The following is a 25,221-nucleotide window of genomic DNA, read 5'->3' on the forward strand; positions in this document are numbered from 1 at the left end:
AAAGCCATCAAGTGCCACCGCCCAATCTCCACGCATGAAGGCGGAGATTGGACAGGTTAGGGTGGAGAACCGTCCCCTGTTGTAGCGACATAAGATCGTCCCGAAGGGGCAGTCTGAGTGGAGGATCAGTGGCCATGCTTAGTAGCTCTGGATACCATACTGTCCGTGCCCAGTCCAGACCCACCAAGATTACTTGGGCCTGCTCGTTCTTGATCTTCTTGAGAACTCTGGACAGAAGTGGTGTAGACGGAACGGCGGAAAGGTGACCGGTGGTCCACTCGGGATGAAAAGTGTCGCTGAATGAGTGCCGCGTTGGTAACTCCAATGCGCAAAACAGCTTACATTGCGCATTCTCTGTGGAGGCAAACAGATCTAACCAAGGCTCTCCCCATTCCTGATGGAGACGCCATTTGTGATCAGCTATGCATCAACGGCAAAGTTCGTCTGCTCTGGCGTTCAGCGAGCCTGCCAGATGTTGAACCACCAGGGTGATGTCCTGATGTGCCGGCCATGTCCAGAGGCACAGCGCCTCCTGACAAAGGGTCCAGGACCATACTCTGCCCTGTTTGTTGCAGTACCACATGGCAGTAGTGTTGTCCGTGAACACTTGCGCCACTTTCCCTTTTAGAGAGGGAAGAAATGCTTTCACCGCAAGCCTGATCGCCCAGAGCTCCAAAAGTCTGATATGGAATCCAGACTCCATCTGAGACCAGATGCCTCTGATATCTGCCTCTCCCATGTGGCTGCTCCAACCCAGAAGTGACGCGTCTGTCACTATGGATAGATCTGGTTGGGGAAGGTAGAGGGATCTGCCACTGACCCAACGCCGATTCGAAAGCCACCACTGCAGGTCTTTCACAGTCCCCTCCGAGATCTGGACTATGTTGGAGAGATTTCCCTGATGCTGCCCCCACTGGAACTTCAAGTCTCGCTGCAAAGCCTGCTTATGCCATCTGGCATCTGTCACCAGCAGGATGCGGGAGGCCATGAGACCCTGCAGCCTCAGAGTCATTCTCACCAAAATTCAGGAAAAAGGCTGAAACATTGGTATCATAACCTGAATAGTCTGGACTTGCCACTCGGGAGGACGGGCCCTAAACTGCACAGTGTCAGAACAGCTCTGAAGAAAGGGAGAGTGTAAGAGGAATTCAGGTATGACTGGGGCACATTTATAGTGAACCCCAGCGAATGCAGGAGGTTCGCCGTAGTCTGGAGGTCAGAGACAACAGCAAGGGGTGAGCTGCTTCAAGAGCCAGTCGTCGATGGATAGGAAGACTGAAACCCTTGACATATGCAGATGAGCTGCGACCACCCCCATCACCTTGGTGAACACCAGGAGGGCGCAGGTTAAGGCCAAATGGCAACACGTGAACCGAAAGTGTTCGTGGTCTACCTTGAATTGTAGGTAACGCATGGGCGCAGGCAGGATGGGAATTTGAAAATACTCATCCTGTAAATCCAGTGCTACCAACCAGACTTCTAACCCCTAGGGCAGACAAGACCTGAGCCATCGTGAGCATCTTGAATTTCTCCTTCTTGAGGAAGAGATTTACGGTGCAGGTCTAGAGTAGGATGAAGACCCTTGTTGCTTTCTGATACCCCAAAAAAATGGGAAAAACAATTGCCTACTTCTTATACAAGGACCCCTTCTATGGCTCTCTTGGCCAAGAGAGCCGTAACGTCCTCTTGGAGTAGTAACAGATGATCCTCTGCCAGCCATTCAAATGTTGGCGGAATACGGGGAGGAAAGGATTGGGAAGGCAGGGCATAGCCCTTCCTGATGATCTGCAGTACCCATGTGTCTAATGACAGACATCCAGTGGAGGAGATGATGGTGTATTCTCCCTCTGACTGGACCAGCATGGCCCTGCAGGTCCAATAGGAGGGCTTCAAGGTTGCAGTTGCTGGGGGCTGGGTTTCGGACGACTTCTGGCCTGCAGACCATCTAGGTCTGAAGGCACCGCGACCACATCCTCTTGGAATCTGGGTTGGTTGTGTGGGAGGGTGGCAGGATCATGGCTGGTCGGTGCCACACCTCTTTCGTAGCCACCAAAGGGCCGAAAAGCAGACCATGGATGGGAGGTCGCCGAGAGGCCTAAGGACCTTAGATTCCTTAAATCTCTCCTGCGCCGAGTCTGCCTTATCGACAAATAAGCGAGTGCCATCAAACGGTATGTCCATAAGGTTTGCCTGGGCATCCCCTGAAAAAAACTGATTCTCAGCCAGGCGTGGTGCCGTAAGGCAACTGTCGACACAACCGCTCTGCCTAGCAAGTGAGTCGTATCTAAGCCACACCTAATAGTGAACTGAGCTGCGTCTTTCCCATCTGTCACCACTTGGGAAAGCATGGCCTAGGCCTCCTCCAGGACCTGTGGCAGCACTTGCGCAACCGTATCCCAAACGGTATGTGAGAAATAGACCAATAAGCATGAGGTGTTCACCGACCTAAGTGCCAGGCTGGTGGAAGAAAACATCATCTTCCCATGATGGTCCAACCTCTTGGATTCCATGTTCAGCGGAGCAAAAGGGAATGCACGATGGGCATAAAGGCTTGGACTACCAAGCTCTCAGGGTTGCCCGTTGCTGGGCGATGGTGACAGGCGCTTGTCCTATTTACAAAAGCCCCTGTGTTGGGCTTTGACCAAGTTCCCAGCAGGACGTCTGCAAGTGCATCGTTGAAGGGCAAAAGTTGTATGGATGTAGAATTCCCAGACTGAAGCACTTCCATCAAGAGGTTAGCCTTGACAGTCACTGATGGCATTTCGAGGACCTCCACTGCCCTATGTATCACCACTGCATAGGAAGCTCCCTCCTCCATATCCACAGTGCCGGACGGGGGGTTGGCGCCACCGGTGGCAGCCAAAGCCGCCAGAAGGAACACTAGAGGGGTCAGCCCGCTCGAATACTTGGGACATGGTCTTGTAGAGCTCCTTGATCTGAGCGGGTGTAGATGTGGCTCACGCAAAACGGAGGGAGACACAGAGTCAAACTAGCCAACGGCTCCGCAGAACCATGCTGGCTACACAGATGTTCCCCACTCATCTCGTTGGTTGACAGACAAGGTACAGTCAAAGTTCTCACATGAAGAAAAACCTGACGAAAAGTAAAAAAAAAAAAACAACAACAAAAAAAAAAGCCTGTCAAAAAGAGACAGAGGAATAGCTCTCTCTGGATCTGCGCTAACTGGGGCGGAAAAAAAAAGAACTGACGCCTGAGAGGTGCCTATATAGGTGACTGCGACGTCAATTCCGGTGCCAACACCACCAACGATGCCACGAGGAGCAAAATAGAGCGACCCAATGGCACGCGCAAGGGGTATTGCTCAGCAAAAGTTTCCGAAACCAGCTTGCCTCCTGGGGAACATCAAAGGTACAGAATCTGCAGCTAGAAGTCTCTATCAGATTGTGCTAATCTGGCATGAACCTGATACACACACAGAGGAATGTGGACTTTCACCATTTTGACTATCAAACTACTGAGGCTCAATTGGTTCCTTCTCATGATGTATTTTAAAGAATATATTAAGAAGCTACAGCAAGAGGGCATGGCACCCATTGAAATGGTGAACACTTATTTTATAGGGTCAATATATATATATTTTTTTAACATTCATTTGTCCAGTGGATGGGGTGCTTCATGAAATCTACCTTCTAGTAACAAAAATACACTTGCCTCATTTGATAGCAATGCAGTACGATTACCAACTGTGGGAGCATTCTCATCAAGTAACAGCTTTGATAAAGCTTCCTTGAAACAGACACCTTACTGATTATATTGGCCTCTGGGATCTATTTATACCAAATCTTTAAATATTTATATTCTCCATATACAGATATCCTGATCATGAGGTCAGCTTTCATACTGTGGTGCAACTCTGAATTATGCCAGTACTTTCAATAGGCCATTTGTTCAGATTACAGCAGAGTTCACGATATATTATTATTCTAGTTGTACCATTGCTCGGTCTTACTTCACTTTCAGAGAAATCGTCTCAGCAAGCGGTCTGACAAATTTGCTTTTAAGTATTTACTTGATTCCACAAAACATTATCGAGAATCAACCCAGATTATACTTGGAGTCCATTGTCTAGAACCAGTGAGATCGCTCACAGTCTGAACTTCCCCACATTTTCTAAATCTTGGGCAAATAACTTGATAGCACTGTAACTCAGGTCCCATATATTCCATTTTGAACACCCTAAAAGTGTAAACGTATATCTTTCATTCGCACCAGACAATCCTCTCCTCTTTGCCTCAACCTCCCTCTAGCAGTGTAAACTGGCAGACAAAAGGAGTTGTGCCTATTTGTCCTGGGCCATAAACAAGATCATCTGCTGTCTTGGACCCAAATACAATGTCCTCGGCATTGGGCGATACCGATTTCACACGCACATCATTCTATAACAAAACTAAATGAGCATGAAAAATCTTTCAGATAAACGACCAACATGCACATTTCCACAAGCTATGAAAATGCTGAAAATATTGCCAACCCAGCCCATCACCCTTCTTTTTAACCAGCCAATTTACTAATTTGAAAAATGATCAATAACATGCCTATATCGGTTGTCCCCAAGTCGGTTGATGCAGATTTCAAAGCTGGCCTCTTCCCTCGGTTTCCGTGTTTCATCCCAGTCTGCGCCTTTTAAAAACAGATATAAAGAGCAGAAAGAGTCAGGGGATGAGGTTAGATCAATTAACATACTAGGAGTCTGAAAGGTGAGCAGGGACAAAAAAAGATGGTTGTCCTGGATGTGAATTGTACAAGAATGTTACTTAACTTTCTACAATAATTCCCTAAAGTGATTGTTACTTACCCTGTAAGTATCTGCTCGTAGTGTGTAGTACTGTAGATTCTCATGCTCGTCATACTTCCGTCATCTAGTGAGGGGCTTGGTCATTACAACCTGTTTTTCTTCAAAGAAACTTCACAGGATGTACTGTGACTCCTCCCTTAGTCCATAATGTGCATGGCCATGGAATCCACCCTAGATTGCTTTCAGCTCAGCAGGCTAGCGGTGAAAATGGACTGTGGAGTAAGACTACTGTGATGTGCTGTGTGCACTGTAAGTTGTTGAAGTAAAGTCTGAGAAAACAGACACTACACTCATTGATAGCCATGTGTGGCTCTAGATAGACATGCTCTGCATAGACTATAAGACTATAAGGCAGTCTACTTCTAAGCATTGGCCAGCTAGCAGATGATGTAGATGTTTGGAATAAATGTTCCTAACACAGTCTGGCAAACCAAACCCTGCTAGCCGGCTGATATGTCCACACAGCAATGCTCTGCAAAGGTGTGTGAAGTTGACCGGGTAGCTGCCGTGCAGGTGTCTGGTAATGAGATCTTACCAAGGAAAGCTAATGTCGCTCCCTTCTTGTGTGTGCCCTGGGAGGTACAGCGAGTACACGTTCAGCTTTGATGTAGCAAGTTTTGATTTATTAGACATTCCATCTTGCAATGCCTACCTTGAAAATTCCGTCTTGCAATGCCTACCTTGAAAATTCCGTCTTGCAATGCCTACCTTGAAAATTCCATCTTGTAATGCTTACCTTTACGGGGTTTAGCTAACGCTACCAAGAGCCGATTTGTTTTGTGGAAGTATTTAATCCTTTTAGTACAGTACGAGTATCTGCTTGACATCTATTGTGTGGTACAATCTTTCTGCGACAGAATTAGCTTGTGGAAAAATACAAACATCTCAGTAATCTAGTTCAGGATGAGAACACCTTAGGCAGGAACTTTGGATTAGTTCTAAGGACTATCAAGTCACTGAGCACCAGAATGAATGGTTCTTGAAGAATGAGTGCTTGTAACTCGCTAATGTGTGCAAGGTTATGGCTACTAGAAAACCACTTTCCAGGAAAGAAACTGTAGGCTGCAAGACTGGAGGTGTTCAAAAAGAGGATATATAACGCTTGTGAGAACTACTTGTGGGTTTCATACCAGGACTGGTGCGTTCTTGGGGCTGTTTGTCTTTTAAATCTCTCCATGAATTCCTTAACCACTTGAATCATAAAAACAGCTATGCTTTCTATTCTGCATGCACACCGCAACAGTGATTAAGAGGATACGTGAAGAAGTACACGCAAGACTAAAGGTGTAAAGATAACAGATGATGTCTTGAATCCAGACTATGCAGGTGTCAATAGTGGACAAATCTTTAACTGACTGCACAAAATGCATGTGTACAGGGAATATGTGATTCACACAATATGGCTATACGCTCATCAGGGAGGTGCAGCAAGCCAAACTTTAAGACCTCAGGTGTTAAATCACTAGAGTGTGCTTCCTTGATTTGACTAGGTTATTGTGGGAGAAAGTCGGGCCCAATTGAAAGCTTTCTGTGGGGACTGATGGACATCTCCAGGAACACTGGGTACTTGAGCTGTCTGGTCTAAGTTGTGGAAACAAGGATGAGGGTCATGGACGAATGCCTCATCTTCCTCACCACATATGGGATGAGTGTGAGAGGAGGAAAAGCGTAATCAAATATCTGTCTAGTTCATCCATAGTACATTGCCCATGGGCTATGGATGTGGGAACCAAGAGGTGAAGCTTACGCTTGTCGTGCTTTCTGGGGTGGCAAAGAGATGGCTATTGGAACTACCTGTGTAGGACTTGTAAGGGAGTTCCAACTTGTGAACTTGGTGATGCATCCTGCCTACAGGCCTGCAAAGTGGATGTCTACCATGGTAGGCAGTCCGCTGAAGATGGATCTTTTTGTGCATTTCCAGTGCCAGATCTCCTGTGGCAATGCAGGAACGGCTGGATCTGATGGGGTTGGAAGTAGAACTTTTGTTGTGTTTATAGTAAGTGTGTACTAGACATTGTTGTCAGCTGCTGCTGCTCTTGATCAAGCAGTCGTTGAGGTAAGGGAAGATGTGGATGCCACTTCTGTGAAAATGAGCAGCCACCAATGCCAGGCACTTGGTAAACACCCTGGGAAACGCAGTCACTCCAAAGGCTACAAGAAAATGCCTGTATTCACATGATCATCCCCAAGTATTTGGAATAATACTGCTTGTTTTTATTACTATAAAGGTGCCACTGAAGCCTGCTAAACAGACCTCCGAACAAGTCTGACTCTTAAATGTCTGACTGGCTCACCCACAATTGGCATAAGTTAACTTACTTATAAGTCTCTATTATCTGGTACCAGGGGCACCCAAGGAACTGTGAGTTAAAGGCTTTTCTTGTGGACTGCAGCATATATTGTGCCATTAAGAGTGTGATAAGCAAAGTAGGAGTTTTAAACTGTTAACTTGACTTTGCCATTCAAAGTAATGGCAAAGCCCAAACTTTCCTTTTTGATATCCAATACCCCTAAGGCAGGTCTACTGAGCCCTAATGGCATGGTGCATTACATTAAAAAGTTGTACCTGGAGTTCATAAGTTTCTACGTCCTGACAGCAAAAGCCCTCCATTGTTGATTATAATGTGGAAAGGCTAGTAGCCCCATTGGCGAGTACAGAGTTCCAATACATGCTGAAAACTCAGCAGAGCTAACGTCTCGATGGAACTAAATATGATACTTCAAGACATCAAACGAATCGCTGCATTAAACCCAACTTGATGCTTTGAGCAAATAGGGTGTATTATATGGTGTGGTTATGTAACCTCACTGTATAATACAATGACTATCCCCTTTAGGACTCTTAGGTTTTGTTTGTTCAACCTTCAGCTTAAACCTTGGTAGCTGTGGCTCGGAACAGCAGGGCTTACACAAAGGTAAAAGTATAAAGTATTTAAACATCACCAAAACAATTGAAGAAGAAATTGATGAGACACTAAAGAAATCCAAAACCAACTTCTAAAAATAGACTACTATTTTTATGTACGTTTTAGACCCCACAATGAAAAAGATCTACCAGAGAGTTCAGGAAATTTAGGATTTACCAAGTATAGTAAGGAATATGATACACTCTAGGCGTCTGTTCGTGCCATGCAGTGCTGTACATTTACATGCTTTATATAGTCCTGCCATCTAGTGTTGGGTCCGGATGTGTACAAGTTGTTTTCCTTTGAAGAAGTCTTTAGAGTCACACAGTCGAGTGACTCCCCCTCTCGGTGATAGTGAGCACAGGCATCAACTTCAATGTTAGATTGTTTTCCCACAAGAGGGTGAGAATGGAGTGTATAAGTCTAAGTGAGGAGATGTCCATGTGAATATAATGTAAGAAAACTTCAACTGCCACAGATGTCCAGGGAGGAGGGTGGATGCATGTGAATCTACAGCAATACATGCCATGAACAGATGCTTACAGAGTAACATATTCAGTTCAAGGCATGCGTGGCTGTTGATACACATGTTTTGCAGAGACTGTAAAGCAGTCCCCCCTCCGAAGCAGTGGCTAGCCTGTGGGTTTTGTAGTTGTTTGAATAAGTGTACACAGCACTACGTGACCTACACTGGCTTGTTTGTGTGCTAAAACATCCACACAATAATGTTTTGTGTAGTTGGCTGGTGTGGACCATGGACCTTACATGTCAGCTACTGGAATGTTTCCTTGGAAAAACTTGGATGTTCCTTTCTTCCCAGAAGAGAGTGCTCTAGGAGGTGTAGGTAAAGTTATTTTGACTTTAGCATAACATGTTTGAATGCACTTAACTATCCATCTGGCTATGCCCGATTTCAATATAGGTTTCCCTTTATGGGGAGGTGAAAAAATAACAAAAAGCTGCTTAGTCTTCTTGAAAGTTATAGTTATACCAATGTAGAAGACAAGGGCCCTTTTAACATCTAATGTATGGACAGGCCTGTCCGCAAATGAATCTGGTTGTGGGGAAAGAAATATTATATCAATTGGTTGAGGTAAAAATGGGAGCCTCTTTAGGGAGAAGTTTAGGGTCTGTCCATAGGACCACCCTGTGTCTGTGTAGCTGCGAGAAAGGTTCTTCCAAGATTAAAGCCTCTAAGTGAGTGAGCTGATAGCCACTAAAAACTACATTTTACAAGAAAAAACTGAAGGGGGCATTTCTGTAGTGGTTTCAAATGGAGGGTCTATAAGGTGTGTATGAACAATATTAAAATTCCATAACGGTGCAGGTGGAACCCATGGTAGAATAACTCTTTTGAGCCCTTCAGTGAAGGCTTTAATGACTAGTATTTTGAATAAAGAGACATGTTGCCTTTTCTGAAGATAGGCAGCCATTGCAGCAAGATGTAATCTTATTGATGTGAATGCTAACCCAGCTTTTTGTAAGTAGCAGACAATGGCCTTCATTACGACCCTGGTGGTCGGTGTTAAAGTGACGTTAATACCGCCAACAGGCCGGTGGTTAAAAAAAATGGGATTTTGACCCTGGCGTTAACCGCCATCACAGACAGCCATTTAAACACTCTGACCGCCAGGGTGGTAACGGCCGCTGGAGACTTCGGTCTCCAGCCCGGCAGCCGTCACACTCTCACCCTCTGGATTACGACCCGGCCTACCGCCATGGTTTTCGTGCCAAACTTACCACCACGAAAACCATGGTGGAAGGCACTATCAGTGCCAGGGAATCCCATCCCTGGCACTGATAGGGGTCTCCCCTGCCCCCATCCCCAGAGTCCTCCCCCACCCTCCCCCTCCTCCCCCCGCACATGTACACACTGACACGCCCACCCATATACACACACGCATACCCACCACCATCCACGCATGTACACATACATACCCACACACCGCAACACACACCAACATACCTTGTGTGTCACATGCATACACAACACAACATACACTCACATTCAGTCATTCATGCACGCATTCAACGCATACACACACACCCCCACATACACACAACACCCCCCCCCTCTCCTGTTGGAGAACCCGACTTACCTGCTTGCAGCAGCGTCCGTCAGCAAAACACTGCCAAGCCGTATCAATGGTCATGATATAGTCAGCGATGTTTTGCTGGCGTGGCGGTGCTGCTGTCAGCAGCGCCGCCTTACCGCCGTCTGCCGCCATGACCGTCGGCGGTATTCCGCCAGCAGTTTGGCGGTATACTGTCGGTGGTCATAATACGCGTAGACTGCAGGTAGCCACGGCGGCGACATGTTGGCGGCCGTCGCTGTGGCGGTAGGCGGCAGTTACCGTCAAAGTCATAATGAGGGCCAATGTCTTTTACATTGGCTTTGAAAGGGTCAATGTGTTTTGAATGACTAGCAGACAAATCTTTTCTACTTTGTCGCGTAGCAAGCTCTAGTGGTAGGTCTACAGGCTTTAAGAATAGTCATACATTCAGGTGGCAAGTTAGGGTAACCAACCCCTATAACCTCAGGATCCAAATTGCTAAGTTGAGAGCTTTGAGATCTGGGTGCCAGATTTTCCATGGTTCTGAGTGAGAAGGTCTGTCCTGCTGGGGAGCTTCTTGTGGGGAACTACAGAGAAGTCTAGTAGTATTGTGAACCAACGTTGACTATCCCAAGTGGAAGCTACTAGCATCATTGTGAGAGATGTTTACCTGAGCTTCTGAACCAGAAATGGAAGGAGAAAGAGAGGAGGAAAAGTGTTGGCAAATATCCCTGACCAACTCATTCATAGTGCATTGGCCTTGGATAGTGGGTTCGGGAACCTGGAGGAAAAGTTTGGACATTTTGCTTTTTCTGTGGTTGTGAAAAGGTCTGTGGAAGTATGGGAGGAGGACTTGTGGGAGAAATTCCCATTCGTGGACTTATTGCAGCATCCTGCTGAGGTCTGCAAAGTCGTTGTTGTGCCTGGGAGATAGTCTGCCTATAGGTGGAATGTTGTGATGTAGTGTCTCCAAATGGTCTGTGACAGACTAGGTAATTGTGGAGACCATGACTGGATAACTGTGGAGACCATGACCCCCAGCTCTTGTGGGTAGTACATTGCTGTTGTGTTGTCTGTCCGAAGTAAGACAACTTTGTGAATGAGGTGAGGTAGGAATGCTTTCAAGGCTAGTTGAACAGCTTGAAGCTGTAGGTAGTTGGTATGGAGACTCCGGCGTTTGTTGTCCCATATACTCCTTATTGTGAGATCCTTTACATGTGCACCCCCTCACAGGGTCGAGAAAAGGCAGCCCTTTCAACAGATTGCAGGTATTCCACCATTTCAGAGAGTGATGAGTTTGGTGGTCTAGCAACACTAGATCCTCTAACTGACTCTGCGACTAAGACCACTGTTAAGCTAAAAGCTCCTGTAACATGTGCATGGTAATCAAGCATGGGGTACTATGGCAATGCAAGAGGCCATCATCCCTAAGAGGCACATGACTGTCATCACTGTGGATTGTTGATCTGCCTGAAATTAAGGAAACTGTGTCTGTAAATTCTGGACTCTTGTAGAACTGGGATAGGCTAATCCTATTTGTGTGTTTAGAAAAGCCCCTTGATATGGCTAAACCTGCGGAGGATGTAGGTGAGACTTGTTGATATTGAATCCTAAATGGTGTAGCAGATCTATTCTAATCGGAGTATGGTGTGCGCACTGTTGGTGAGTGTTAGCTTTGATAAGCCAATCATCTAGAAATGGAAACACATGTACTTTTTGTCTGCGTAGATGGGCTGCTACTACCACTAGACACTTGGCGAATATTCGAGGTGCAGTAGTTACCTCGAAAAGAAGGACTTTGAACTGATAATGGTTGCCGCTCACCACAAACCTGAAATATTTGTGATGAGCTGGGTCTACTGGTATGTGCAAGTAGGTATCCTTTCGGTCTAGTGTACCCATAAAGTCGCCCTGCTGAAGAAGTGGAATCACATCTTGCAATGTGGAAGTGCTCGAATAGGAAGTACTTCTCTTGAGGATTAGGAAGTATAGAGCGCATACTCCTGAGCCCTGGCATGCAAGAGGGATGGGTTCAATAGCTCCTGTGAGTGCGAGGTGGAATGCTGGGAGGTGTTGTAGTGAGCTCCAGACAACAGCCATGTTGGATAATGGCTAATACCCACTAGTCTAATGTAATTTCTTGCCATGAAGGTAGAAAATCCTGTGGTCGGCCCCCGACAGGTGTTATGTGATCAGGGAGGCAGGGAGAGGGAAGTCATTATTTAGTGGAGGGTGTTGCTCCATGTGGAGAGGCAACCTTACCTCTTCCTTTACTATAGTTGCCTCTGTAGGACACAGAATAGTAGCCCCTTGGGTTGTGCTTTGACCTTGCTGTCTTTGGTAGGAAGTGGAGACATCTGAACAGGTGGTTTTTGAGCTCCCACAATAACCGGGACGATGAAAGGTGCCAGGATGAGCAGGAGTTTGAAGAGCCCTCGTTGCTTTCGCTGTCTCCGTGTCTTTTTTTATTTTCTCTAACGTGGCATCTACTTGAGGCCCAAAGAGGTGCTCCTTATCGAAGGGCAAATTCAGTACATTTTTTTGTACCTCTGGTTTAAAATCAGAAATTCTAAGCCATGCCTGGCGCCTAAGTAATATGCTGGTGTTAATCCATCTAGCTGCGGTGTCAGCAGCATCTAGTAAACATCATATAGAGGTGTTAGAGATTAGTTTTCCATCTGCAACCAGTCCTTGACCACGTTTTTTGTGCTCATCTGGGAGATATTTGAGGAGATTCTCCATCATCCCAGTGGGCACGGTCATAGCGCACGTGAAGGCCCTGAGAGTTGGCAATTCGCCAATGAATGGCAGCCGGTGGTGAAATGCACTTCTCCGCAGCATCAATCCCCTTACGTTCCTTATCAGGAGATGGGGAATCCCCACTTGCCTTCGAGTTGGCACGTTTGCGGGCAGTGATGGTGACAAGGGAATCTGGTGGCAACTGGCCCCTAATGTATATAGCGCCTGATGGTGAGGACTTGTACTTCTTGTCAACCCTGGGTATTAAGACCCTAGCCTTGAAAGGATCTTTAGACAGATCTGTAGTGTCGTAACACGCCTTTCAACACAGGGAGATATTGTGTAGCCCAATGGGTGTGAAAAGTGTGTCAAAGAGGAAGCCTTCCTCTAAAGGCTCTTTATGCAATACCATGTTGTGTAATGCGGCAGCTCTGGCTATAACCTCCTTGTAAGAGGTGGCATCATCAGGAGGAGAAGGGCATGTGGGCTAGACATATGGATATGTATCCGCAGAGGGATTAGCATCGTAAGTATCACAGGGGTCATCTTGTGGTGGTGCTGCAAACGTGTCCTGTGGCCCACCAGACCCAGCAGTGTCTGGGTTGGGAGACCCTTGTGGCGATATGTCCAGTGGATCGTCTCCATAGGAGGGGTGAAGAAGGTGAGGCTGGTGGTGAAGGTGGTGAGGCAGGCCGAAGGGGCATAGGGCTGGTAGCCTTGTCCACGCTTTTCCTCTACTTGGGAGGAACTGGCATGTCCAAAGCCTCTTGAAAAGTCAGCCTCCTTTTAGGTGTTGGAGGAGGCGGAGTGGAAATCTTTTGAAGGATGGATGCAAATCTGTTTTTGCCTCATCTCCAGCTGTTCCTGAAGTCTGTGCAGGATCGACTCCGCTGATGTTTTGGAGCTGGACTTGGAGGTCGGCTTTGAAGATCTCTGCTCCGAAAATGTTGGCTTTGGCATTGAAGCTCAGCTCAGCATCGAGGTAGTGGACCTTGACAGACAACCCGCTCAACACGGATGATCAAGTAGGCACCGACTGATGGTCCGGGACTAAATACTCAATGCCAAAGACTTTGGCTTTGATGGAGGTTTTGGCGCCGAGTCTGAGCATCCGAACCAGTTGCTCAGTGCCGACCATGGCTGGAAAGCAAAGGTGGACGAGGGCTTAAGAGTGAGGATCCAGAGAAAGAGTGCATATTGGTGGGATCTCGGTGATGTATTAGGGCAGGGGAGGCTGTACTCACTATCTGCTGAGCTGCAGTGCTAGCCCAGAAGGAAAGCTTTAAAGAGGAAGCTGCTGTTAAAGAGCAAAAGGTAGACACATACAAAAGGGACTGCTCTTTTGTTTTTCCAGACAGGCTGGTGTCAAGGACAGAGAGTGGGCAGCCGCTGGCAAACCAACCAAGCAGCCATACCCTCCGGGATGGGCTGGGATCTCCACATACAAAAAGAAGGGTTCTGCCATGTTGGGAGTGGGCAGAAAAATGCATTCTGAGATAGCAAGATGCCCCACTTCACAGGAAGTCATTACTAGGCAGGATGGGACCTGGTAGTCCATTGGCTAGTAATCCATCCACCCTTCCGCACCCCCAAGGTCACTAACTTGGCATAAAAGTGCAATCCCTGCCACCCAGACCTCAGATAACGTCTGTACTGAAGAGTGGACCAAAGAAGGACTACTCTGCTGTTCCCTGGACCCAGCAAAGAGTGGCTGCACCAACAATGGATTGCATCTGCTGCTCTTCGGGCTAGCAAAGAGAGGACTGTGCCTGTGGTGCCTTGCGCGAGGCAATGTTGTCCCACAGCCTCAGACAGAAGAAGTGAATCCAAGGGTCTTTTAGCTAACTTCCTGTTACAGTACAGGGTCACAAAAGCTGAAGAGGCCAGTCTTGGAAAATTGGTAGCCAAGAACGCTTGACCGCTGCTGACCGCCAACGTGCAGACTGGGAGACCGAGATCTGACACTCTAAAGTTGCACCTGAAACTGCTGGACCCGGAAGACTTGTAAGAGGGGAGTTTGGTCGCTTAAGAGAGAAGCTACCACCAGTTAACGGAAACCACTGTTTTTGCTTTAACTGGAGAACACTAGACCAGTGGCAACAGATTTTTGTCTGGACTTCTACCAGACTTTGGGAGACTTCGATCCCTGTGCCAAAGCTGCCCCACTGTAACTGTAGACCAGGTAACCCCAAGACCACACTCGTCATCGGATCAGCATCCTGTATCTCTTGCATCAGGACTACTACATTAAAGTCAATGGCAGTTTTTCCATAGAGCCAGGGACTGGACAGGAGACTGTGAAGTAACTGTCCAAACAAGCCTCTCTGGAGCCCTGTGACTTGCATCTTGCTGGAGTTTGTCACTCAAAGCATGTCAGAGTAGTAGTTTCTAGAAGTTACTGGAAGTGTGGTCCATTAGAATGATTTATTGTATAGAATAAAAAAGCAGTGATTTATTGTTCCTTTAAAATATCATATCTCCGGACCTCTCTGGAAGATTTGTGTTGTTAATGTTTTAATGTAAAGATAATAAAAACCTGACACATTTATACAAAAAGGTTCCATTTTTGAGTCTTATTTCTTTATTTTTCAACTGTTTGGTACTTCTTAATGTTTTTCACTTGTTCCTTTGATAAAGCCTGACTGGTCAGAGCTACAGCTACCCAGGGTTGAGCTAAAGTTTTTCAAACAAATTTAATTGGACCCATGACAGGTAGTGAATTTATTACAACATGAGGTCTCACAGCCACACCATATAATAAACCACTTTCCTCACACTTGAATTGGTAGTTGTCCACTTACCATGAAGCATAGGCAAAGGTGACAGATGGGCTGGATGGGGATACACCATTAGGAGGACTTCAGAGCCATCATGAAGTCCTCTTGGCGAAGCAGAAGGACTCCCCCCTGCAATGTTGTCATGTGAAAGTGCTCCAACAGGGTTTACTGGCCTCCAGTAGGAAGGACAGCAAGGAGACTTCTTTGCCCAGCTGGTGTGGAGGCACACCCGAATTGCACCCTTTTGGAGAAGCAGTTGAAATTCTTTCTCAATGAATGAGCTGGCCTTGGCTGAGAATATGGTGGCATGGAGGACTGCTAGGTCTAGTTAATTATAAGCTGTAGACCTGCTGAACCACTGTCAAAACCCATTGGTGAAGAAATAGAGAAATCCTATAGTCTAACAGGTGCTGTGTGGACTGTGGGTAAGTCTATGTTTGGGAGCAGAGAATGTTACCCCGGTCGCCACCCCTTGTGTATTCTTTACCTGCCTGAGGCTCATAAAAAGCCTAATGTGGGAAGTGGTAGGTTTGCGACCGGGGGGGTTGAAGTGTGGTCTTAGCCCCTGGGTTGATTTCCAAAAAAGGTGCCTCTTGGAGTGGCAAACTATAGTGCACCCATGGATCTAGAGATCTCTGTGTCTTTTTTAAGTCTTTTCCAGCATCTCATCAACTAGGGGAACAAAAAGCTGCTCCCCATCAAAAAGGATTTTGAGAAGGCACTGTTGAACCACCAACATGAGCTCAGAGATGTTTTGAGGCTTAGGCTGCAACTTTTTTTTTTATTCTGGGAGGTGATTTCCGCAGCAGAGTGCACAGCAGATACTGATGCAGACGAGTTATTCCCATCTTTCCATTGGTCTCAGGGAGATGCTGCACCTCCATCGCCTCCCAGTAAACCCTGTCATACCTTGACAGGCAAATGAATTATGTTATGTTTACAGCTTGCACAGGGGACAAGTTGACCTACAAAATAAAGCAGTCCGGTACTTATGAAACTGTAAAGGGGAAAAAATAAGGCAAGATTTTTTATATCTGAAAATTAAACAAGTACATCTTTAGCTGTTGTTTTTAAACCTACGGTCATTTACTTGAGCTCTCAGCTGTAGCAGCATTGAGTTCTAGGCCTCTGGAGTAATTACAGAGAGCAGCCGTCTTACTACTCTGGGTTTATTTTTCTGAACCAGGGGAAAAGAGCTGAAATTGAGCAGGGGATCTTAGTGTTGAGGACAATGAGTACAGCTAGAGAAAAGCAAGGTGATGTAGTCAGCCTTTCTCTGGCTGTCAATCACATTGCAGCATATGCAGACGGCTTCATAGAGACACCTATTGCCAACAGGGAGCCAGTGTAGTTACTGTTAATGGTCCGAGAGCAACAATTTCTGGCTTAGACCAAGCACAAGTTTGACAGCAGAATCCTGGACTACCTGTAGTGTTTGGGTGGTCTGTTTTGGTAGGTCTAGTTATAACAGAATCAGTGCCCTAATAATGGTCCTTTTAGACAAGGTAAGAAGCAGGGGTAGAATGTTCATTACAATCCTCCGTAAATGCATACAAATGGTGACCAACTGGTTACTATGAGGAATAAAGAACAGAGCTGAGTCAAAGACCACCCATCAAGATTTCTTGAGCAGCGGACCAGGGTTGGGAGGGGGTCCAACTTCGATGACCACCATTACTGAGGACCATAAAGATTGCTTCCCAAAAATCACTACCTCAGATTTTTCTCAATTTAGTGTAAGGGCATTCTTTCTCACCTACTCTAATACTTCTGCCACACACAGCAAAATGTTTAGGGTCCGTGCTCACTCTGAGAATAAGCTATCATCAGAGTAAGAAAATATTAGGAAACCAGGTATCTTTATTAGTTTAGCTAGGGGGATGACAAAGATTGAACACTGAAGGGCTTGCTGCCATAATGGTTTGAGTGTGATCAGATAAGAAGGCAGGAGCAATGCCCATCCACAATGATGCATTGAAATTTCCAGAATTACCAGCAAGATGGTTTCCGAGACTCTTTTGAGGTGACCAACAGTACATGGGTCAGCCAGGGAAGAGCTAGATCAGGTATTATAAATGTCCACCTGAGATGTTGCGTGAAAAACTGACCAAGTGTTTCGGAGAGGTCCCATCAACTTGTAGAAGTTGGTGGCGATACTCATTGTGGACTGGGGAGGGGGGAAAGAGGGATCATAGCACATCCTGTGAAACAAAACCAGTTAAGATAAACAAGTGGTAATGTCTAAGCCCAACACTAGACAGCATAAGTGTGAGGAGCATGAGTCACTGACACTATACAACTGTTGAAGATCCATTTAGGGTGCCATATGAGTCAGTGATGTACATTCCATCAAAGTATCCAATATCCCTGCAGAAGCTAAAGACAGACAGGGCACAGACAAACTAAAAATTTGTAACAGAACCTGACCATTTCCTCAGGAAGATAAGGCAAAACGGAATCTACAGAAGAATCTGCAGCTATCAGAAAAGATGTTGATGGGAAGTAATTTTGTTCTTCTAATGAATAATCCAGTCTTACAGACGTCATATGTATGACGTTAAACACCACTGAAGACAATATACTTGTAGCAAATCACACAATATTTTCCACTTGATACATGCACATAAAGACTTTCCAGGCAATGTGCATCCTAAATAAGCCACTTAGCACATAACCAATTCAGCCAGCACTCCGACCAGACTAACAAACATCTCATTATCTACAACAAAGCAATAAATGCCTTTACCTGTGTCCTATAATTTGAAACTACAATCACCACCAGATTCCGGTCTTGGAATTTGGAAAAACATGCAAAAATGTACCAAACCCCACTGGAGCTGCGAGGTAACACCTAAGAGGATGCATACTCCCAAAACAATTTTGAACGAAACTTTGAAGCACTGTGCTTCCAAATGAATTCTAATCACACACACAAAAAAAATGTACCTTGGTTAATGCTCTTTTTAGTGGCTACTGTATCTAATAGCACATGACTCGCCTTGTGATTATCCCCAGGTGCCAGACTGGTTAGAGACGCTCAAAACAAAAGTGCTCCTGTGCACCAGTAGGTTGTGCTGTCTGGCTCTGCATCACTGTCGTTCAGCTCATGAAGTAATAAAAAGCTGAGCTGCATGCAAGCACCATCTATGCGCCCTGTCAGTTTCTTTTACACGCTTGTCTGCGCCCTTAAGCGCAGGGCCCAAAAGCAGATTGGAACAACCAGTGTGCAGACTCCTAAACTGGGACCTTTTTAGTTATAAAAGGAGACTATTTCAGAGAATGGGGAGGTAGGAAGGCAGTGAGGATTACGCGGTTAGGCAGTATCCACCAGAAAGAGTGTTGCATAAGGCAACTAACTAATTATTCTGATGGGTATATCTGACCAATGATTCCTCACCATGTGAACAGTTACCAAAACAGTACCTCCAAACGTAGTGAGTCAATGGAAAGGATCAGATCAGAAAGTCCTTCAGAATTGAACAGGTGAAATGCTAAGTGAAATGCCCTTGCCATTATTCCTGGTTGTCAAGGCTGCAGTACTGGTGACTGATTGCAAGGATGTCCACGTTGCTGTGTGACAAATGTCCAGGACAGGTACTCCTTGTGCCAACGCAGTGGTAGCAGCCCTTACCTCATGAAATGAGCCCTCCAGCCTTCTGGAGGCTGCTTCTTTGCCAGTGCATAGCATGTTTTAATACAGAGAACTAGTCACTGGGAGACCACCTCGCCCTTCTGTGTATCAGAGAGCTAATCACCCACCTGATGTTCATCTGAACAATCAATGTAAAAGCTCAGTGTTTTCTTAAGGGTTCAAGCAATGAAGTCACTCTCCTTTTTTGAGGGATGAAGCAAAGAAGGTTGTAAGTGTGATGATTTGTCCAATGAGAGAAGGCATTATCACCTTTGGGTGGAATGCTGCTTAAGTCTGTAACTCCAGTTTGTCTGGAAAAAGGTGGTATAAGGAGGCTGGACCAAGGGGGCCAAAAGCTCACTCACACTGCTTACCGATGTTTGTGCAACCAGAAAGTGTGTTTTCAAAGTGAGGACGCACAATGGACAACTGTGCATTGACTTGAAATGGCTATACACAAAGAAAGTGAGGACCACATTCAAGTCCCACTGAGCCATCACAAAACAGTTGTGTGGAGACATGAATTGCAAACCTCTTAGAAAACGCATCACAAAGGGTTATTTGAACAAGGATGACTGGTTTGGCAAATGTGAAAAGGTCGAAAGGCCAAGAAGTAACCTTTAACAGTACCAACAGCAAGACCTTGCTGTCCAAAAGACCAAACAAACAGCCATATATTTGACATTTTTACTTGCAACAGGTCTACCAGGCCTACCAGGCAGGTAAGCACCAAACTACAAACTTATCCCAGCGCCCAACAAACTGATTTCATGTATTGGTGCCTGGCTCCAGAAGTACATCGACGACTTTAGGAGGGAGGATGCTGGAGATCAACTATTGCTAGGGATGCAACAGTCACCAGACTCCCTTGGCCAAGATAGCCATAACTTTCTCCCAGGGAAGGTGCCAAGTAATCCTCTGTCGTCCAATCATAGTAAGGTGGGATGGATGGAAGGGTAGTCTCGAGGGGGAGGGAGTAGCCCCTTTGGACTATCTGCAAAACCCACCTGTCTGACGTGATGGACTGCCAGCTGAGCAGATCCTGATGCTGACTGGGCCCTGTTGGGGATGAGTCAGACTAGGAAAGTTTGGAGGCAGCTGCAGAGGGGGCAGTAGACTGGCCACATCACTGGCTCCCTGATTCACGAGGGTGGTGAATCTCGCGTCCCCGACCACACAGGGGCTGGGCAGTATTCAGGGAATGGTGGCTGGACGGGAATGGACGTGGTAGGGTGTCCCTTTCATAGCCACGAAAGTCGAGATGGTATGACCGACGCCATTCCTGATCCAAGCATTGATCCATGGGTGCACCTCGAAGCCGAAGCTGCTGGCGTGGAACACAAAGGGGCACTTTCTGTCCCTGCAAGGCGCAAAGATGCTCCCGGTAGTGTCAGACTGCCCAGAAATGAGGACCATGGTTTCATAAAACTTTCAGCGTGGCAGGAGTCGCTCCAGTTCCTGGAGACTCAGGGAGGTGCGGAGTCAGCCAGAGGCAGGCTCTACAGATGGATTCCTAGAACAACGAAGCTCCTGCTCCCTCGTTGGCTGACGGGCAAGGTGAAGTCGAAGACTGCTTTGCTTTCTTCGACTTCTTCCTGTGCCTCAGCTTACCAGATCGTCCTGAGGACTAGGAGTGGACAAACGACAAAGGGAACTCCGCAACCACTCCTGCGACCTTCCTCTTGTCTGGGACCTCGACTTACACTGAGTCAAACGTCGAGCCACCAACAGCTTCAGGTACCGCTCCCTCCAAGCTTTTGAACGTACGGCCCAACACACTGAGCATGACTTCCGGTCATGGTTGATAACATTGTATCTGGTAGAGGCATATTCTAGTTGCAGATTCCTTACCTTTTGAATTTCCCCCAGGCATCAGTCTGGATTCCATCGAGCAGTACTCCAGTGCACCATTAGGTGGCATTGGTTGACTCCGTGTCCGTTGTTTGCGTTGTGGTTGCTGGATAGGACATCACAGGTCATATATAGGCACCACCCCGGCGTGCTGTCAATTTGTTTTCACAACTTTCCACACCCGAAGCACGGAGCCATGAAGAACACGGACTTTAGTGCACAAAAACTAGGGTCCTGAAAGGGAAATCCCTGTGCCTAGAAATCAGTTCGCAGAGGCAGGAGGATGAGTGGGTCGGCAAGGAATGTGCAACTAGAATATTTTTCTACCAGATAAGGCATAACCAAAGGTAAGTAACTTGTGTCATCTGATAGAGACTTCTAGTTGCAGGTTCCTTAACTTTTGAATAGATACCCAAGCAATACCATCCTCTGAGGTGCGTCTGCACATTGAAGTCCTGCAAGACGAAACAGGCAAAGTACCAGTCTCTATGGACCTGACTGTCCAGGCAGTAGAGTTTGGTGAACATGTGCAATGGCACCCACGTTGCTGCCTGGCAGATGTCCAGGACAGGACCTCCGTGTGGTAATGCAGTGGTTGCAGCTGTTGCTCTGGTGGAGTGAGCATGCAAACCCTTGGGGTTGCTTCTTAGCCAATGTGTAGTACATTTTAATGCAGAGAACAACCCATCTCGAGATGGTTCTCTTCTGCAATACCCAACCTTTTTTCACACCCACATAACCCACAAAGAGTTGATCATCCACCCAGAACTCCTTGGTACGCTCAAGATAGAATGCCAACGCTCTTTTTGGATCAAGGCGGTGGAGTCTCTCCTCTTCCTTAGAAGGATGTGGCGGTGCGTGCAAAGTGTTTGACTGGCCTACATGAAAGGGTGTGACCACGTTTGGCAAAAGGAAACCCTGATATGAAACTACACTTTGTTAGGATGGATGGAAATGAAAGGGCCTGCGGCTCACTCTGTGAGCAGAGGTGATGGTGACTAGAAAGGCTGTTTTTAAAGTAAGGAGCTTAAGTGGACAATTATGAAGTGGCTAGAGAGGACCACACATCAAGAAGGTAAAAACCAAGTTCAAATCCCACTGGGGCATTATGAACAGAGAATGAGACAACATATGAGTAAGACCCTTTAGAAATCTGCCAAAAATGGGAGATTTACACAAGGAGGGTTGATCTGTGTAGGAAAGTCCCTCTTTTTGGCATGGTTAGCCCCACCTTTTGCCTGTTGTCAGTGTGCTTAAATTGTTTTCACTGGGATCCTGCTAACCGGAACTCCAGTGATTGTGCTCTCTCCTATAAATTTGGTTGTTTTGGTACCCTTTACACTCCACAATTGGCATACTGTTGTACTATCATATGGTACTTAGGTACCCAGAGCACTGGTACACCAGGGGCCCTCCGTGGACTGCAGTATGTATTATGTCACCCATAGGAGCCCATGCAAACTGTGTCTGCAGGCCTGCCATTTGCAGCCTGAATGAAAAAGTGCATGCACCTTTTCACTGCTGGTCACTAAACCAGGTGTAGGAAGTTGGCTCTGTATATACTATCTCAAAGTGAGAGACAGTGTGCACAGAGTCCAAGGGTTACCCTTATAGGTAAGATAGTGGCAAAATTAGATAAGTCCAATGCTCTATTTTGTAGTAGTGTGGTCAAGCAGTAGGCTTATTAGAGGGTAGTGTTAAACATTTGTTGTACACACAAAGGCAATAAATGAGTAACACACACTCAAAGATTTAACTCTAGGCCAATAGTATTTATATAGAAAAATATATTTTCTTAATTTATTTTAGAACCACAAGATTCAAGATTTGAAGTAAATACATAAAATGCAAGGTACTCCACACAGGTAAGTAAGGAACTTTGAATTAGAGCAGTAACATACACAGTTTTAGTTAATATGGCAATAAGCTATTTTAAAAGTGGACAGTGCAAAAATCAACAGTTCCTGGGGGAGGTAAATATTGGTTAGTATTTCAGGTAAGTAAGGCACTTACAAGTTCAAGTTCCTGGGCATAGGCAGCCCACCGTTGGGGCTTCAATGTAACCCCAAAGTCACCGCACCAGCAACAAAGTGCCGGTCAGGTGCAGAGATCAAAGGAGGGCCCAAAACACACAGGCGCCTATGGAGAACAGGGGTGCTCCGGTTCCAATCTGCCAACAGGTAAGTACTTGCGTCTTGGGAGGGTAGACCAGAGGGGTTTGTAGAGCACTGGGGGAGATGCAAGTAGGCACACAAAACACACCCTCAGTGGCAACGGGGTGGCCGGGTGCAGTGTGCTTAGCAGGCATCGGGTTTTCAATAGGAATCAATGGAGGGACCCGCGGGTCACTCTAGCGGTGCAGGCAGGGCACAGGGAGGGCTTCTCGGGCCAGCCACCGACTGGGCTAGGCAGAGGGTTGCCTGATGGTTACTTCTGCACTGGAGTTCGGTTCCTTCTGGTCCTGGGGACTGAGGGTGCAGTGCTTGGTCCAGGCGTCGGGTTCCTTCTTCCAGGCATTCACGGTCAGGGGAGCCTCTGGATCCTCTCTGTATGCGTCGCTGTGGGGGTCCAGGGGGGTCGTCGCAGGTTACGCAGGAGGTCGCAGTCGCCTGGGAGTCCTCCCTGTAGTGTTGGTTCTCTGGAGCGCGAGCCGGGGGCGTCGGCTGCAGAGTGTGAAGTCTCACGCTTCCGGCGGGAAGAGTGAGGTCTTTCAAAGTTGTAAGAAAGTTGCAAAGTTGTTGCTGTTTTTGAACAGTGCTGCTGTTCTCAGGAGTTTCTTGGCCCTTTGGGTTCAGGGCAGCCCTCTGAGGCTTCAGAGGTCGCTGGTCCCTGTGGGATGCGTCGCTGTGCAGTTTCTTTGAGTCTGGAGACAGGCCGGTAGGGCTGGGGCCAAGGCAGTTGTCGTCTCTGGCGTTTCTGCAGGGCTTTCAGGTCAGCAGTCCCCCTTCTTGTTGTGGGTTGCAGGAATCTGATTTCCTGGGTTCTGGGTCACCCCTAAATACTAGATTTAGGGGGGTGTTTAGGTCAGGAGGACAGTAGCCAATGGCTACTGTCCTGGAGGGCGGCTACACCCTCTTTGTGCCTCCTCCCTGAAGGGAGGGGGGCACATCCCTAATCCTATTGGGGGAATCCTCCAGTCTCAAGATGGAGGATTTCTAAATGCTGGGGTCAACTCAGCTCAGGGCACCTTAGGGGCAGTCCTGACTGGTTGGTGACTCCTTGTTTTTTTAATTATCTCCTCCAGCCTTTCTGCCAAAAGTGGGGGCAGTGGCCGGGGGGTGGGCATCTCCACTAGCTGGGATGCCATGGGGTGCTGTAACAAAAGGCATGAGCCTTTGAGGCTCACAGCCAGGTGTTACAGTTCCTGCAGGGGGAGGTGAGAAGCACCTCCACCCAGTACAGGCTTTGTTCCTGGCCACAGAGTGACAAAGGCACTCTCCCCATGTGGCCAGAAACTCGTCCGGTTGCGGCAGGCTGGCAGAAACTGGTCAGCCTAGCACAGTCGGACTGGGATTCAGGGGCCATCTCTACGATGCCCTCTGGGTGCATTTTACAATAAATCCCACACTGGCATCAGTGTGCATTTATTGTGCTGAGAAGTTGGATACCAAACTTCCCAGATGTCAGTGTAGCCATTATGGAACTGTGAAGTTCGTGTTTGACAAACTCCCAGACCATATACTCTTTATGGCTACCCTGCACTTACAATGCCTAAGGTTTTGCTTAGACACTGTAGGGGCATAGTGCTCATGCACATATGCCCTCATCTGTGGTACAGTGCACCCTGCCTTAAGGCTGTAAAGCCTGCTAGAGGGGTGACTTACCTATGCCACAGGCAGTGTGAGGTGGGCATGGTACTCTGAGGGGAGTGCCATGTCGACTTAGTCATTTTCTCCCCACCAGCACACACAAGCTGTGAGGCAGTGTGCATGTGCTGAGTGAGGGGTCCCCAGGGTGGCATGAGACATGCTGCAACCCTTAGAGACCTTCCCTGGCATCAGGGCCCTTGGTACCAGGGGTACCAGTTACAAGGGACTTATCTGGGTGCCAGGGCTGTGCCAATTGTGTGAACAAAGGTACAGTTTAGGGAAAGAACACTGGTGCTGGGGCCTGGTTAGCAGGGTTCCAGCACACTTTTAATCATAACTGGCATCACCAAAAGGCAAAAAGGCAGGTGGTAACCATGCCAAGGAGGCATTTTCTGACTCCCCCCCCCCCCCCCCAAATGAAAGAGGATGAGACTTGCCTTTCCCAAGAGAGTCTTCATTTTCTAAGTGGAAGAACCTGGAAAGGCCATCAGCATTGGCATGGGCAGTCCCAGGTCTGTGTTCCACTACAAAGTCCATTCCCTATAGGGATATGGCCCACCTCAACAGTTTAGGGTTTTCTCCTTTCATTTGCAGCTGCCATCTGAGACGTCTGTGGTCAGTTTGAACTATGAAGTGAG

At 47.0% G+C, this 25,221-nt stretch overlaps 1 protein-coding gene across 5 annotated transcripts in view; it reads right to left on the bottom strand.

Annotated features, from left to right (window-relative positions):
- Positions 1-25,221, bottom strand: part of R3HDM2 (R3H domain containing 2) — a 1,111,447-nt gene that overhangs the window by 24,462 nt on the left and 1,061,764 nt on the right. For all 5 annotated transcript variants that reach the window (XM_069230792.1, XM_069230791.1, XM_069230789.1 and 2 more), the window contains one exon: positions 4,557-4,641. In XM_069230792.1, coding sequence (XP_069086893.1) covers positions 4,557-4,641 — 85 coding nt within the window. The remainder of the gene's footprint in view (positions 1-4,556; positions 4,642-25,221) is intronic.

This window comes from Pleurodeles waltl, chromosome 4_2 (genome assembly GCF_031143425.1).
Source record: "Pleurodeles waltl isolate 20211129_DDA chromosome 4_2, aPleWal1.hap1.20221129, whole genome shotgun sequence".
Taxonomy (NCBI): domain Eukaryota; kingdom Metazoa; phylum Chordata; class Amphibia; order Caudata; family Salamandridae; genus Pleurodeles; species Pleurodeles waltl.